We start from the raw sequence: 14,764 nt of genomic DNA, 5'->3' as shown, positions 1-14,764 counted from the left end.
TCTTTGTTCTGGGTCTCTCTTTGAAGGCACCCAACCTTCACTGACCTGATACCAGATCTCTATTAAACCTCTAATTTTTATAAATCCAGTGTCTGAGACTCTGCAGGAAACCTAGGTCACATCTGAAGGAGAAGGTGGTGCCTGTGTCTGCAAAGAAAACCAGAAATACGGTCCTTCTGAACATGCGGGCTTGATTGTAAAAATAGCAATTGAAGGGGAAAGTCTGAAAATCTGAGATTTTTCAAAACCTCAAATAATGATATAAAGTGGTTCAAAAGTATTTTGGGAAAGTATGCCTGTAGAAACATGGGAAATTAATTCTTTTCCTGAAATTTCTTCAAGTAGAACAACAGTTTTAAGCAACAGAGAAACAGCATATGGAATATATTGTGGGGAATGGAAAAAGGACAGGGAATATTTTTCCCAAAAAAATTCTTTCATTTACCTGTAAGCATTCAAACAAAGCAAATTATTTCCATATATTCTAAACATTTGACACTGTGTAGTTTATAAGCCTTATAATACATTCTTCCTGAAACAATTTGCCTAGGCTAAACTCAAAGCAAAATACTCTCTCCTCTCAAAGTTTGTGACACAAGACACAATGCTGAAGTAAGTGTTTTGTAGATGAGAAGTATGAAGCAGGAAGGGAAATGGTTCCCGAAGTAAAAACAGAAGTGGGGAGGGGAATATCATTAAAAGACAAAAATAAATTTATCAGCTTACACAATACTTTTTATTCAGAAAATATGAGAACTAATTTTTTTTTTACTATACACTTTTATACTAAGTTGATTCCAGTCAGTGCTGTAAAAGCATATGTTAACTGTTAAATTGTGTGACAAAATCGTAATATTATGTGTAGTCTACCTTAATTCTTTTATACTGAAACTAAAGCATATTTTTCACATATCTTAAGCATTGTCGTTTCTATCAAACATAGCATCACAGTTAACGTGAATTTAAACTCTTGTCTGCTACAAAATGCAAAGGTAAGCAGAACCCTTACAGAAAACCCATCTTAAAAAACTTCTCAATAGCCACCTGTAAAATATGTACTTTAAAGGTGTCATCAAGTATCAAGAATATTGCCAACTGGGCCAAAACTTGGTTGTCTTGAACTTGAAGACTCAAGACTCTAATGAAGAAATAGAAACACAGCCAAGCTATATTCTAACTGTCTTAATGAACATATCTGGGAACCATCAAACCTATTATTTGCCTTTAAGGATCCACTTCACAACATCATTTTATTGGAAAGGAAGAAGCGCTGCCACAGCAGCTACTATACTAGCTCATTCACTCTAAAATGAGCTTGTAAAAGAGAATAGAGAGCATGGGAACAAAGTATAGAAGTGGGAATATCAACATTCTCCTACAATATTGAAAACTCCAACCCGCTTTATCTTTAAAAGCTCTCTCCCATTACCCGTATCTAGTCCACCACAAAAATCCACAGACACTAGGTGGAATAGAAAGGAACAAACTTATAACTATCACCTGGTTAAGTTTCAGCAGCAATTTTCAGCAACAAATCATAATTTTAACCATTAAGTTACCCAGTTAAGGTAAAGTAAGTAAAAAGTAAATAGTGTATAAAATCAATTCAGTTAAGTGGAGAAAGGTTTTCTCCAGCTCTACACTGAGCTTCTAAATCCAGATCTCCTTTATTCAAAATAAGGAAAACGGACATCTTGCACAAAAGCTTCTGGAGATAACCCTTTCATTTGGGTGCACTGTAGTCACTGAGTTCTGCATCTCAAAATCCTTTAACATATTTTAGGACTCTACCATTCTATTGCAATAAAAGCCATCCAGGTGAAGTACCCCCCTACTCTGTGTCTCAGCTGGATTACTACATATTAGTGCGGAACAGTTCTCTGGCTTTACACCTAAGCTAGGTACTCTTTATGTCAGGTGGAAAGATTAAAAACAGCAATTGGTATAAAGATAACAATGAAATTAACCTATCCATCTGACACCAGCTTCATTCACATTGAAAATTCACATGATGGAAACAAAGAAGTTATAGCACACCATACCAGTCACAACCATAAAATAAGAAGTCCAACTAAATTCAGCCAAGAAATTAAGACATTTTCTAGTTTTGTTTGGACAGAGCTATAATCTGTTCTTCCATTTATACTAAAATTCTGTGAGATTATTCAATTGCATTAGACTTCTTGGGGGTAGATCAAGAGAGACAACATGGTAGCACACTTCCTAAGTCCTACAAAGTTATAATTTTTTTTTACTAGGTCCCAATTTGGCCAGTATGCTTCAGAGAAGAGGCTCAGCATATAATTTTCTGTCATTCAAAGGACAGACAAAAAATAAACATGTTTTGAAGAGATACAAATCCTAAACAGTTATGCAAATAACAACAACCTTCTGTTGTTGAGTTAGCCATGCAACATTAATTTTTTCCTCCTACATTCTTTGTCCCATTTATTAATTGCATCTTTTGCTTATTGCCATGAAATAATCAGCACTTCAAAGACAGGAAAGGGTCTATTTTTCTGTGAAATGTCTAGCATATTCAACAATCAGAACATAAATTCTCCTTTCTCTGCTTCTGCTCAGCAGTCTGATAACAGAGTTACTTAGCAACAGATGAAGCAACTGAACTGTGTTGCCTGATCCACACACATTTTACTGCAAAGTAGCACTCACAAAGGCATTATTTAGCTGATGGTTGCCTCTGCCTAGATGTATTTTTGAAGTATAAAATCCATTAGTGTGAGACAAGCCTATATGAAAACTCAACCATCATGTACTTTCTGTAATGCACTACACATTTTGAAATTAATAGAAATTGTCTGTAAGAGTCATACACATGATTTTAAAGTACCTCTGAGAAAGGAATAAACAAGAAAATGCAAATCATAAGACTACCTACATTATTTTCATGGATGCTACAGCAGTTGCTTAAAAGGGGAAGACAGGAGTCCTCCTTCTAGCATACTGACAATTTATGAACTTTAAATACACAGACCAAGCCCTTGTACGCCAAGTACACTTTTCTTGCTACAGAATATTTTGATTTCAGAGAATGAATGCTTATTCCCTTTGAAAATACACACACACCAACACATATCTCCCCAAACCACTTTCTTCATCAGTGGAGCAGGAAGCAATATGTGCCACACCAAATATTAAGGAGATTTTTTTAGAAGGGAGAAGAGTAACCCAAAGAACTTGACAAACCATTTGCCAACCATGACTCCCTTTAAAGGCAATTCCCCAACTAAACAATCCTTTTATTTTTAATCTATTTTGGCATGTAAAAGTTTCTATTTTACAATTGCATGAGAACTCTTAAAAGTTGTCTTGGGTCATCATACAAAACAACACTGCCAGCAAGACCTGAAAGTCTCTTGTGCCTAGCAAAGGGAAAGCACAGCAGTTCCTTGTGAGAGTCTGTCAGAATTTTCCCTCATCTGCCTCATGATCGTCCTTGGGAGACCACTGAAGAGAAGACCCCCACTGTCTAGAATCTGGCTCTGAAGGAGAAAAGTCACACGCCACAGGCGCTGAGACCTGAAAGCTCAGTGTTAAGCTATTGTTTTCACAGGAGTGTTTGCTGTATGCCAAGAAGAGGGCACCATGCCCTGTTTGCAGCAATAGCAGCTCTGGAAGCTGTCCCACCTCTCGGCCTGGCTGGACTTCTCCTGAGTTCCAGGTGGTCTCCCACAGAAGACCCTCACCTGTTTTACAACCACCATGACAGACAGACTGAGATGTAAAAAGCTTCTCCATCAAGGACTGAGACATGAAACTCCTAAAAGGCCCCTCTGCTCCTTCCAAGGACTGGGACTGAAACCCCCAGCCTGGGGGAGGTGTGTGGGGAAGGCAAGCTGACCGAAGCGAGATGTTTGCCTGCAGGTTGTGACCACTGGAGCAAGAAAACAATGGCTCTCATTTACTGCTGAGAACACAGACTACCTGTTACATCTGTTCCCTATTATACCTGTTTCCCCCCCCTCACAATTTTCAGTAATAAAAACCCCTGAGTTAGCTAGAGCCTTTGAGATCTCCCCAGCGTAGCAGGCGGACCCTCGGCTGGACTGGACCAAAGGACTTTGTCTCTGCGTTGGTAGTTATATCCCCTCTCCCTCTCTCTTTCTCCATCTTTTTCTCTCCCTTAATCCCTCTATCGCATTTTTGCTGTAGTTATTTCAATAAAACTGCATTTGATTTGATTATCACTGCAAAGACCCTTGTACCATGTTGGTTTTTGCACTCTGAGATCATTCCTACGAACCATCAAGATCATCTGTCCACTAGGACGGACCCTGACATTAAATTGGCGTCATGGACAGGATTCTGGTAGACAGAGGGATTTGCAGGCAAATCTCATGCTAAATTGAGTGCTCTGTCTCTGGAATTGGCACAAAAGATCTCTCAGTACAAAAACAGGGGAAACTGACACCGACACTGATACTGCTCCTGATGCTGATATTGATGCTGATGCTGTTACTGTTGTATTTGAGTTGAATCTGAACCTGTTACTGTTGTATTTGAACGAACCTGAACCTGTTACTGTTGTACTGGAGTTGAATTTGAACCTGTAATTGCTGTATTTGTGTACCTGGACTGTCTAAAAGGGGAGGGACAGACCTGAAGAAATTAAGCTGCGCCTTTTAGACAGATATTGTCCCTTCACCTACACAGGGAGCGAGGGGTGGCCCAGCGAAGGCTGAGTGGCTTTTTCCCTGTTCCAGGTTCTGGTCCCCTCACAAAGAAAACATTTGTGTGTGTGTGTTCATGTGAGTGCGTATCTGTACTGTCTGGGAAGGAAGAGACAAATCTGAAGCAACCTCACAGAGCCTCCCAGACTGATTCTGTCTCTTCAACTACCCAGGAAAGCAAGGGGACAGTGGAAACTCTGTGTTGATTTGTGTAACTTAACTCCCTGGTGTAGCTTTGGTCCCCTCACAAAATGACTAAAAACTTCAGTGCAAAAGGTAAAGCTGAATTTTATGCTCTGCTTGCTAAATACAATGCCACACCTTCTCCAGGGGGAGAAGAATGGGCAAGCTGCAATTGGTTTAACTTAGAAAATGTTATTGATAGAATATTTTCTTTGCAACATGAAACTGGGCACAAATAAATTCAAACTGGGCACAAATAAAACCATCCTCTGCTCAGTCTTGGGCGCCTGCCTAACACCAGCCATAGAAACTCGCTTCAAGCGAAAAAGTGAGGAAAATGATATCACTGACTCCCTTCAAAACCTAGTTGAAGTTTTGCAAAAACAACTGGATGAAGAAAGAAATGTAAATAACTTGTTACGGGCTGCCCTGAGAGAGGAACATGTTAAAAATTCACAGAACGCTGATTCCTCAAAAGAAACAGAGGAGAAAGAAACTCCTCGCATTAATCAAAATTATTCTCAAACAGAATTAGCCCTGATGAAAAATTGCGGGAAGCACTGCTGTAATAACATAAAACCTCTTAGTAAAACAGAATGTATCTATATCAATAATGAAGATCTTGACCCACACAAAACCACTAAAGAAATCCTGTACACTGCTACTGAATTAACAAAACTGGCAAAGCAGCACGGGCTTCTCCCCCAAAAATCTGAAACAGAACACATTTGCCAAGTGTCTCTCACTGGGGGAGATCAGATTCCTTTGTCAGAACAAGCAGCCAGTGGGTGCTGGGGACATGGGGTGTTCCTAACAAGAGCAGACAGACGCATCCCATGGTCCCTAACTCAGCACACAGCTCATTGGGCAGGGGGGCTTAACCCCTTGGAAAGGAGAGACCCTTTGTTCAGTATCCCTGACCAACTCTGAGATCATTCCTATGAACCATCAGGTCATCTGTCCACTAGGACGGACCCTGACACTCCTTCAGCTTTTTCATCTAATGGCATTGTTCAGAAGTTATTTTATTCTAAGGATTCAACACCCTGGAGTTCATAACAGCTTCAAAACTTATTTCATTTGTACATATCTATGAATCTGAATTTTAATTTTACAGAGCTATACCAAGCTTGCCCCATGACTTTTTCTTCCCTCTGAAAAATTAAGGATAGGCAGGAATTTAAGTACTATTAGATACTTTAAAAAAAAAAGCAAATTCATGAAAAACTAGGCAAAAATTCAGTTTTGGTAAGTCACTAGACAAATTATCAGAAGGGGTACAATTAAGAGAAATTTCTTATTTATTTGATAGCAAATATTTTTGCCTTATTTGCAAATAAAAATTAGTGTTATGTTTTCAACACTGAAGTAACCAAGTAGAGTGCAAGTTAAGAGCACAATTCACAATTGCCTTAAAAAGGATTAAAGTACTTCCTATGTTCCATTTCAACCAGGAACTTCAATGGTATTTCAGATACTAAAACCACAAAGTCTTTAAGTGCTAATAACTGCAATAACAACTTCTTAGGTTATATTTCATACTATAAAGAGAATAAAAACTTCAATGATGAGAACTCTAAGATGCATCTACAAGGAAAGCTAACTTAATTCATTGCCTCCAAATTTTCTAGTGATCAAGTACTTACGCAGATATTTACACAGACTAGTTTCTTTATTACAACTAAGTCATTTTTCACATGCAACTATGCAAATCTTGAAGGTTTTCCTCTTCCTTTCAAAGACACAGTTAATTAATTTAACAAGGTGGCTTAAATAATTTTACTTAACCTACCATTCTCTTTCCAGAGAAGGAAGGAAGATGTTTTTCCTTCCAGACTTCTCAGATCATTCATTTTTCTTTTTCATATTTAAAGTTTTTTATGTACTAAGGTAAGAAAGACTAGCTTTGACAGGATTCAAGGTTGTGTTTCAACACAAGAGGAGGGCTGTGCCCTTTTTCTGCATTTAAACTACACAGAAATCTCAGTTTAGGTCTCTGTCTCCTATTTTTCAACTTTCTACAGTTCTAATCAAAACCACAACCAGGCTGCCTTTTTCTTTCTTTGTTGATTTGAGAATGGTTTCTATTAAAAAAAAAAAAAAAGCAAAACAATCTCGAGCATTATCATTTCTTTATTTTTTTGAAGCTAGGTATCGACTAATTCTTGAATACAAGGTATGCTGCTTTCTTACAAACACAATTTATTTGTTCCAATTCAGCACTTTTGAAACAAAGGTTATAACCACGATGTTAGCTGACAGTTAAAATTCAACTGCAAGCAATTTTACTTTTTTACAAGAAATAAATTTTAAAAAATAGAATGAAATTTAGAAAAAAAACTTAAGTCATTTTCAAGCCACTCTCTGCATTAGAAACCATCCTTTCAGAGACTGCTTAGAATTAGGACTCAAGAATCTTTTGTTACTCCTCAACAACTTCCTTCTACTAGCATAGGCACACTACTCCATCCTAATGAGAAAGTGATATATTTGAAGAAAATATAAGTGTACCACTTGTAATCAAGAACCCGAGCTCCAAAAAATCTTTTAGATGTTTGCACTCTTTACTGCACTTCTAGAAACAAAAGAAACATTCTATATGAACTGTGTTTTCCTATACAAACCACCTCCCAAACAATTACTCATGAAATACCACATTAAAAATAAGCATTTAGCTTAACTTGTACTTTGCATCCCCTTCTGTGCCATCTCTGCAGAATTGCAATTTTCCCAGACAGAAACACTTTTAAGCAATTCACTTGCAAAAAGCAGCCATTCTAAAGAAAATTTTTAAAAGATAAAGAGCAAGAGAAAGCTTTGACAATCAAACAATGCCTTGGGAAGAACAAAATCATGATATGTACTTACTAATTTGTTTTCTTGCATATATATTCTTTGCAGCTTCAAACAGCCTTTAGCTATAATGATCATTCCTTCATCTGAGATCTTGTAACACTGCCCAAAATGTATGTCTTTCAATTCCCTGCATTTTGAGCCAAGCTGCAATTAATGAAATCAAAGTGAAAAATCCAACAGAATTTGACTGAAATGAACAGATGAGAGAAAATATTTTTTTCTGCTTCTCCACCTCCCATTAAAAATTGTCTTTCTTTTCACGCTTTGAAACACTTGTATGCAAACAAGAAAGATTCCAATTACATATGTGACAAAAAGAAGTTGCTAACTACAGTCAACAAAATGGAGCTAACAGCACCACATAAAAACTAAGTTATTTACTGCATGCACAGGTGGATAACAATGCTTTTATGCTCAACAGCTTATTTAATTTATCCTAACTCCTAAATGCTCCTTTAACACTCTCTGAGAGTTGATGAAATCTTCCTGCACATCCAACAAATGAAGATCTTAGTCACCTTCAACATTCATGAAGCAAAACAGTTACTTAAACACAGGTTTTGAATAGCAACAAAACTCAGGAAAATTGAATCCAACAGAAGTGAAGTATAGGATGGCAAACTGCACATTTAACTACAAAAGCGATCATTCAATCCCTGGGTATTAAAAAGTATGTGCAGTCTCTAGAGAACAGCATTTACTGCACCAAAAAAAAGTCTCCATACACCAACTTTAAAAAAAAAGATTTTTCATAATTTTAATTAAATCCAATTAAAAGGTATGTTCTTCTTGCTAAGCTGAAATATACTATGTTTTCAGAAGGAATCTGTGGAATGGATGTTTACCTGCTTCAGTCCTTCATCAGTGAGTCTGTCTTGATTGCCCACATGCACTTTCTGAAGAAGAGGACACTGAGAGGCAACTGCAATAATAGAGGTGTCAGAAAGCTGTTTACACCTGTAGGCAGTATATCTTAAGAGCCCAGGACATTTAATTGCTAATATGCATACTCCTGTATCAGATACATTGCGGCAATCAGAAATATTGATTTCAGTAATATTCTGGCTTCTTGATGCTATTTTTTCCAACAGCTCATCAGTGACCTGCAAAGAAAAAACACTCACATGTAACTTTTTCCATAAAAGCCTTTAATGCCACTAGAACAAAAATGGCTGTTTGTAAGATGAATTTCCATGAGCTATAAGAAAAATGAAACTATACCTCCTTCACAAATACTATCTATGGCAGAATATTTTACTGCAATTGGTTTGTTTCAGAGGGGTGGGGGGGGGCTGATGGTTTTGATAGAATATGGTCAATTAGGGGAAAGCCAGTTCTGACATGACATACTATGTAGACTGTAGCTAGATGGCTTTACGATAAAGTTCACAGAGGGAGAGGCAACAGCTAGACAAGTACAGAAAATACGGGCAGCTGTAGGAATTTATGTCACCACAAAAAGAATCCCAAACGGCTGCCCAGCTTGACAGAAGTTCTCAAGTACCAGACTGAGCTCCAAAGTTAGGAGGGTAGCCACAGAACTACTTCTCTTTTTAGCCATGAACAGACTATCTGTGATGTCCAGGTATTAGAAAGATAAATTACTTGTTGGTAGAACTGCCTTATTAAGGTTTAAGACTTGATGTGCCTCAATGATCTCAGCTCTTAAGAAAGGTTAACAAAGCTTGGGGAGAGTAATGTACTACTGGCAGTGGACACAAAGAATGCAGAATTCATAGGCCACAATGACATTTGGCAGAACTTCTTAGATAAGGAAGAAACTAACAAAGCAAACTTAGCAATTGTGTTGAATCAACTCCAACTGAGTAAAAGGCAATTCTGACAAGGGGATATGACCAACACCACAGACCACCAACCCAAAAAACCCACCAAACCAAAAGACCAGAAAGACTGAGTATGTGGACTAATTAACATTAAGAAGGGTAGGAATCATTTAACCAACAGAAGGTAGAGCAAGAGAAGATGGGAGGTAGAATAACAGAACTATGTAACTTGGAGCCACCAAACATTACTGCCTTTGTTTACTGAAATATATGTGATTTCATACTGATTTGTGCCCTATAGAAATTGTGTTAGCCTTCGTTCTATTATATTTCTTATTTGTAGTAATGCTGTATGGAAGAGCAGTGTTTCAATGTCTTGAAACTTTTCTTTTTTGGTTTTAATATGTTAGCAAGTATGCTCCATTTAATCAAAGGGAGAACTGCTGAGGAATACACTCAGTGGAAACAGCTCAGGGTACAGCCAAGCTCCAGGTGGCACAGCCAGAGGCAAAAGGCCATGAACTAGTGCCAGCCCTTTGCAAAACAAAGGACACAGAGACCTGTGGTGCAGCCAGGTGAGGAACACTTGGAAATACAGCAGCAGCCAAGAGCCCCCAGATGTACCCATGCACAAACTGTGAGGGCATAAAACCACAAGGGTCCCTATTCTGGGGTCCCCCCTCCTCCAGCCTGAGGTGTTATTCTGTTGTTGCACAATGATTACATTATTTTAAGGACCCAGAGGCCTGAGACTCTGCTGTGGCAAACGTGAAGTTGAGGCAGTAAGGAGAGTGGTCTGACTGTGTGGGGTGTGCAGGGAGCCGAGCAGGACATCCATCACCTCCCTGGGTCGCTGCCACAGAGGGGCTTCAGTCCCAAGCAGGCGGTGCCAGTGTGGCTGACAGAGAAGCCCCTGGGTGCTCAGACAGCAAAGTTCTCTTATCACTTTTGTAAAAAAACACATTCCATCCATTTTGTATCTATGCACATTGCAGTCAGTCAAAATGACAATAATCTTAAAAGAAGACAATCCTACAAAGGACCATTCAGAAAAATTTACTTGGCACAGACAAGATTTGGCTTTAACCAAAGAGGGCCAGAAAGCAACAGGAATTCTTTTTTTTTTTTGTCTTATATAGCTGAGGAGCAGTCTTTGCTGCATTCAATAAGGTTTTCATTTGTAGCAAGTCAGATCTTTTTTCTTGCTCTTTCATCAGGCCGGTGTTAAAATGGAAAAGAACTGTGCTGGTTTTGCCTGGGGTAGAATTTTCTTCACTGTGACTAGTATGCAACTATGCTTTGGATTCATGCTGGCTTTCCTACAGCTAAACAGGGATTGTGCAGACCCAAGGCTTTTTCTCCTTTTCACTTGGCCACACTAGCAAAGAGGCTGGGAGGGAACACAGCCAGGACAGGTGACCCCCATCTGACCAAAGGGATATTCCAGATCATGTGGCATCACAGTCAGTGTATAAGTAAGTCAGTCAGTCAGTGAGGGGAAGAAAGAGGAAGGGACATTTCCAGTGATGGGGTTTGTTTTCTCAAGTTATTGAGAAGTGTCTTCTCAAGTGTGATGGGGTCCTGCTCTGCTGGGATGCCTGAGCTCCTGCCAGCTGATAGGAAGCAGTGAATTAATTCTTTGTCTTGTTCTTAATTTTTATTTTGTATATGTGTGTGTGATTTTGCTTTCACTATTAAACTCTTTAAACTCATTCATTATGTAGTTTTTATTCTTCCAGTTCTCTCCTCAACCCTACTGGTGGGGGAGTGAGGCAGGGTTGCCTGGGCCTTGACTGCTGTCTGGGATTAAACCACAAAGACAAATTGCAAAGAAAAAAAAATCCTTCTTCGAATGCAACTGTCCAGTTGTTATTTCTCTGCACTCTGTATTTTCATTAAATGGTCAAGATGCAGTTTGTTTATAAACCCCACAAGTCACTACTTATCAAGAAACCCAAGGGCAGTAGCGAAACAATACGGGCATCCCTAAAGCTTTCCAAGGAGAGAAGTTACCCTGGACAATTTCAGGCTAATAGGGATCTCACTAAATAAAACCCACATGTATTTAATTCTAGGATTGGCTAAAAGTCTAAAATAACCAAAACATTGAAAACAAAAAAACAAACACAGTCCCTTTTCTAATGAGTAGGAGCCATACCAGCTGAAGAATAAAATAAAGAAAATTTGTTAAAACAAACAGAGCAAGCACCACATATGTGACCATTCTTCCAACTACCACAACCTCAGAAATGATCACGTTTGTCTTTGAATTAATAAGATATCTCACATCTCCAGACTGCCTGATGCAGAGTTGAGACAGGCAACCCATTTCAAACAGAACTCATGCCCACACTATATAGTAACTGATCTCAGACAAAATATACTATATTTAAAGGAACCAGTCTAAGGGTCCAGATATTTTCAGCGAATAGCAGAAAAATATATGCAACTACCATTTTATGTGTTTCTTTTGTTTACCCCTGGTCAAAAGTACAAGTTCCAAGAACAAATTCAGAGTCATGAAAACAATTATTCCACAATGATATCTTCATACCTGCTGACGACTGCTGAGATCCAGTTGCTTCCAAAACTGAAAATCTAAACAGAGGTCACGCCAATATTTACAGACTAATGACACTGAAAGGCAACGCTCATTCAGAGATAAATTGGAAAATATCTGTAAAGAAAGAAAAAATAAATTTGTCACGTGTAATCTTATTTTAGAGACAGAAATATTTTATTATCAAAACGTCTTGTAAAAGACAGAAAAGTATTAGCATGTATTATAACACACTTGCCTCCTGCTTGATTAGTCAGAGACAATAACAAAAAAAGCCTACATCCCACAAGAACTGACAATATTAGTAAGTCATATTAGCATAACCAACAATAGAATATATCCTAAGTACACATCTCATAGACTGAATTTCAGAAGTGCTTCTGAGATGGCACACCTAAAGAATTACAAATTAGCTCAGTGTTATTTGCAAGTCATTTTATAAGTGCTTTCATTCCCATAATGAAATGGATGGGAAACCTTTCTTTTTATTTTCTGTTTTTTAACTGAACTGGTAAGAAGAGTCATAAAGGTATTAAAAGATCAAGTCTTGCCGTAAGGGGGCATGGGATGTAAATTAGCAGAGTAAATCACTGTCATAGAAGAGAACTGAAGCACAAAATTAGCCTTTTATACCCCAAGGTTTTGACCACTATAGCAGCTGGCAAAAAAAAGAAAAAACTGTAACTTTACAGCAAGACCATAAATTGCCACAGCATGTATTACATTCATCCTTTTCATAAAAACACTGTTGTTTATTAATAAATATAAAAAGAGGGTCTCAAGAGTTCACATGAAGGTACCCTGTCAGCACAAATGAACTTAAATCAACATGTGATCCAATATTAAGAAATGGTAGTCGTGGCATTATACCTACACAGGAGTACAGACTGCAAATCGTGAAAAAGTCCTCCCACTGATCTGAGGACATCAAGTAGTAAATAGAAGTACTACTGCCCATCTCAAGTAATTATCTCAAGAAAATGTGAAAATACTGGAGAGTGTCTATAGGAAAGCTCAGAAGTCTAGCAAACATGAAAACATTCAAGGAAACTACTAGTACTGTTTAGCCAAGGAAAAGGGATGGCATAGAGGGTTTGGAAAAAAAAAAAAAGAAGGAATAATGAAGCATTGAACTATAATGGTAGCTAAAAGAACTTTGTTCATTAGGTGGGCTTTGGAACAGACAAGACAACGAACTGTCAAGAATAACAACCATGAACTGTATTCCCTTGTTATATGGCATGGCTTACCCCAGTAGTTTTAAATATGTTTATTCCAACAAGACCCCTTGATGAAGAAGATTTTGAGTAAGAGGAGGGGGTCAAATTCATGATGCTCTGTACATGCTTGCAAGATTTATCATTCTACTCTTTTTCTAGCTATGAGAAACTTGCAATCTCTTACACAAGACTCCTGGGTATTGAAGGACTGTGCGTGAACCCCATTTTCCCGCAGGCCTTTGCTTGGCCATTAGCAGAGTCAGTGTCTGCTTCTCATTAGGCAGCCAGTTAAACACAGCAGACAGAAGAGCAAACAATCACTGCCTGCTTTATCTCTGCAGTTCTTGTCCGTACTGGTGAAACCATGTGCAGGACCAGGATGTGCTTGCAATTAGCACTCAAAAAATACCATCACCCTCAGTCAAGCAGAAAGAAAGCACTGAATAGTAAGTGGTTATTTGGCATCTGACATTTCCTGCAAAAGTGTAATTCTAAACATGAGAATAGGTGACAGTCTGATGCTCATTGGTGATGCTCAGTAATTCTAAGTTAGTAAGAGCACTCGGAAAATTGAATTCCTGCTACTGACATGAAACAGAAGGCTGACTCTTTTAACAGTTATAAAAACTTTAGAATAGAAAAAAGCAACATGATCCACATTATGTTTAGACAGACATTTGACAGACATTTAGACTTCAATTAATATTAACAAAGGATATCAAGGCTGGCATTATAAAACACTTCAACTAATCTTTACTTCAGTGGGAAATAAATATGTTTATTTGTAGAAATACCACCTTTGAGAAACCAAAGCTTGCAGTACTGAAGAACAAAGTAAACTTGGTACAGTAAAGACTGCTGCTAACACAGCTGCCACTGTTAAAATGAAAGCCCATAAATAATATCTGTGTTTTATTTTGTTTATCCTGGGTTGGCATGGCTAGGTTTTGAGAGTTGGGGGGCTACAAAGGCAGCTTCTCTGAGAAGCTGCTAGAACTTTCCCTCATATCTTACAGAGCCAATGTAAGCCAGCACCCAAGATGGACCCACACTGGCCAAGGCTAAGACAGTCAGTGATGGCAGCAGCCCCTCTGGAATAACGTAAGAAGGAGAAAAAAAATGTCATTGAGAAGAAACAAGTAGGGCTGGAGACAGAGTGAAAATATGTGATGAAGTAGCAGCAGAAACAAGGCATGATGAACTGACTATAACCCCTCCTCTGGTCTTCTTGAACGGCTGGGGGAAGAAGGGAGAAAATTGTAAGTGCAGTTAGGCCAAGGAAGGATAAAACAGTTAGGAAAGATGTAGGTTTTACTTCTCATTTTCCTAGCCTGATTTGATTAGTAATAAATTCAACCTATTTCCCAAAGTTCAGTCTCTTTTGCCCATGGCAGTAATACGGAGTGACCTCTCCCTGTCCTTAATTCATGACCCTTTCCTCATGTTTTGTCTCACCAGTCAAGATGGGGA

The 14,764-nt window shown here is 38.4% G+C and overlaps 1 protein-coding gene across 1 annotated transcript in view; it reads right to left on the bottom strand.

Moving 5' to 3' along the window:
- FBXL17 (F-box and leucine rich repeat protein 17) overlaps positions 1-14,764 on the bottom strand; it is a 275,155-nt gene that overhangs the window by 247,308 nt on the left and 13,083 nt on the right. Inside the window, exons 2-4 of the mRNA XM_005490423.4 lie at positions 12,069-12,191; positions 8,576-8,833; positions 7,743-7,874 (exon numbers count right to left, since the gene is read on the bottom strand). Coding sequence (XP_005490480.1) covers positions 7,743-7,874; positions 8,576-8,833; positions 12,069-12,191 — 513 coding nt within the window. The remainder of the gene's footprint in view (positions 1-7,742; positions 7,875-8,575; positions 8,834-12,068; positions 12,192-14,764) is intronic.

This window comes from Zonotrichia albicollis, chromosome Z, assembly GCF_047830755.1.
Source record: "Zonotrichia albicollis isolate bZonAlb1 chromosome Z, bZonAlb1.hap1, whole genome shotgun sequence".
Taxonomy (NCBI): Eukaryota; Metazoa; Chordata; class Aves; order Passeriformes; family Passerellidae; genus Zonotrichia; species Zonotrichia albicollis.
Note: the sequence above shows the minus strand (reverse complement) of the source record. Positions and strands in the feature narration are given on the sequence as shown.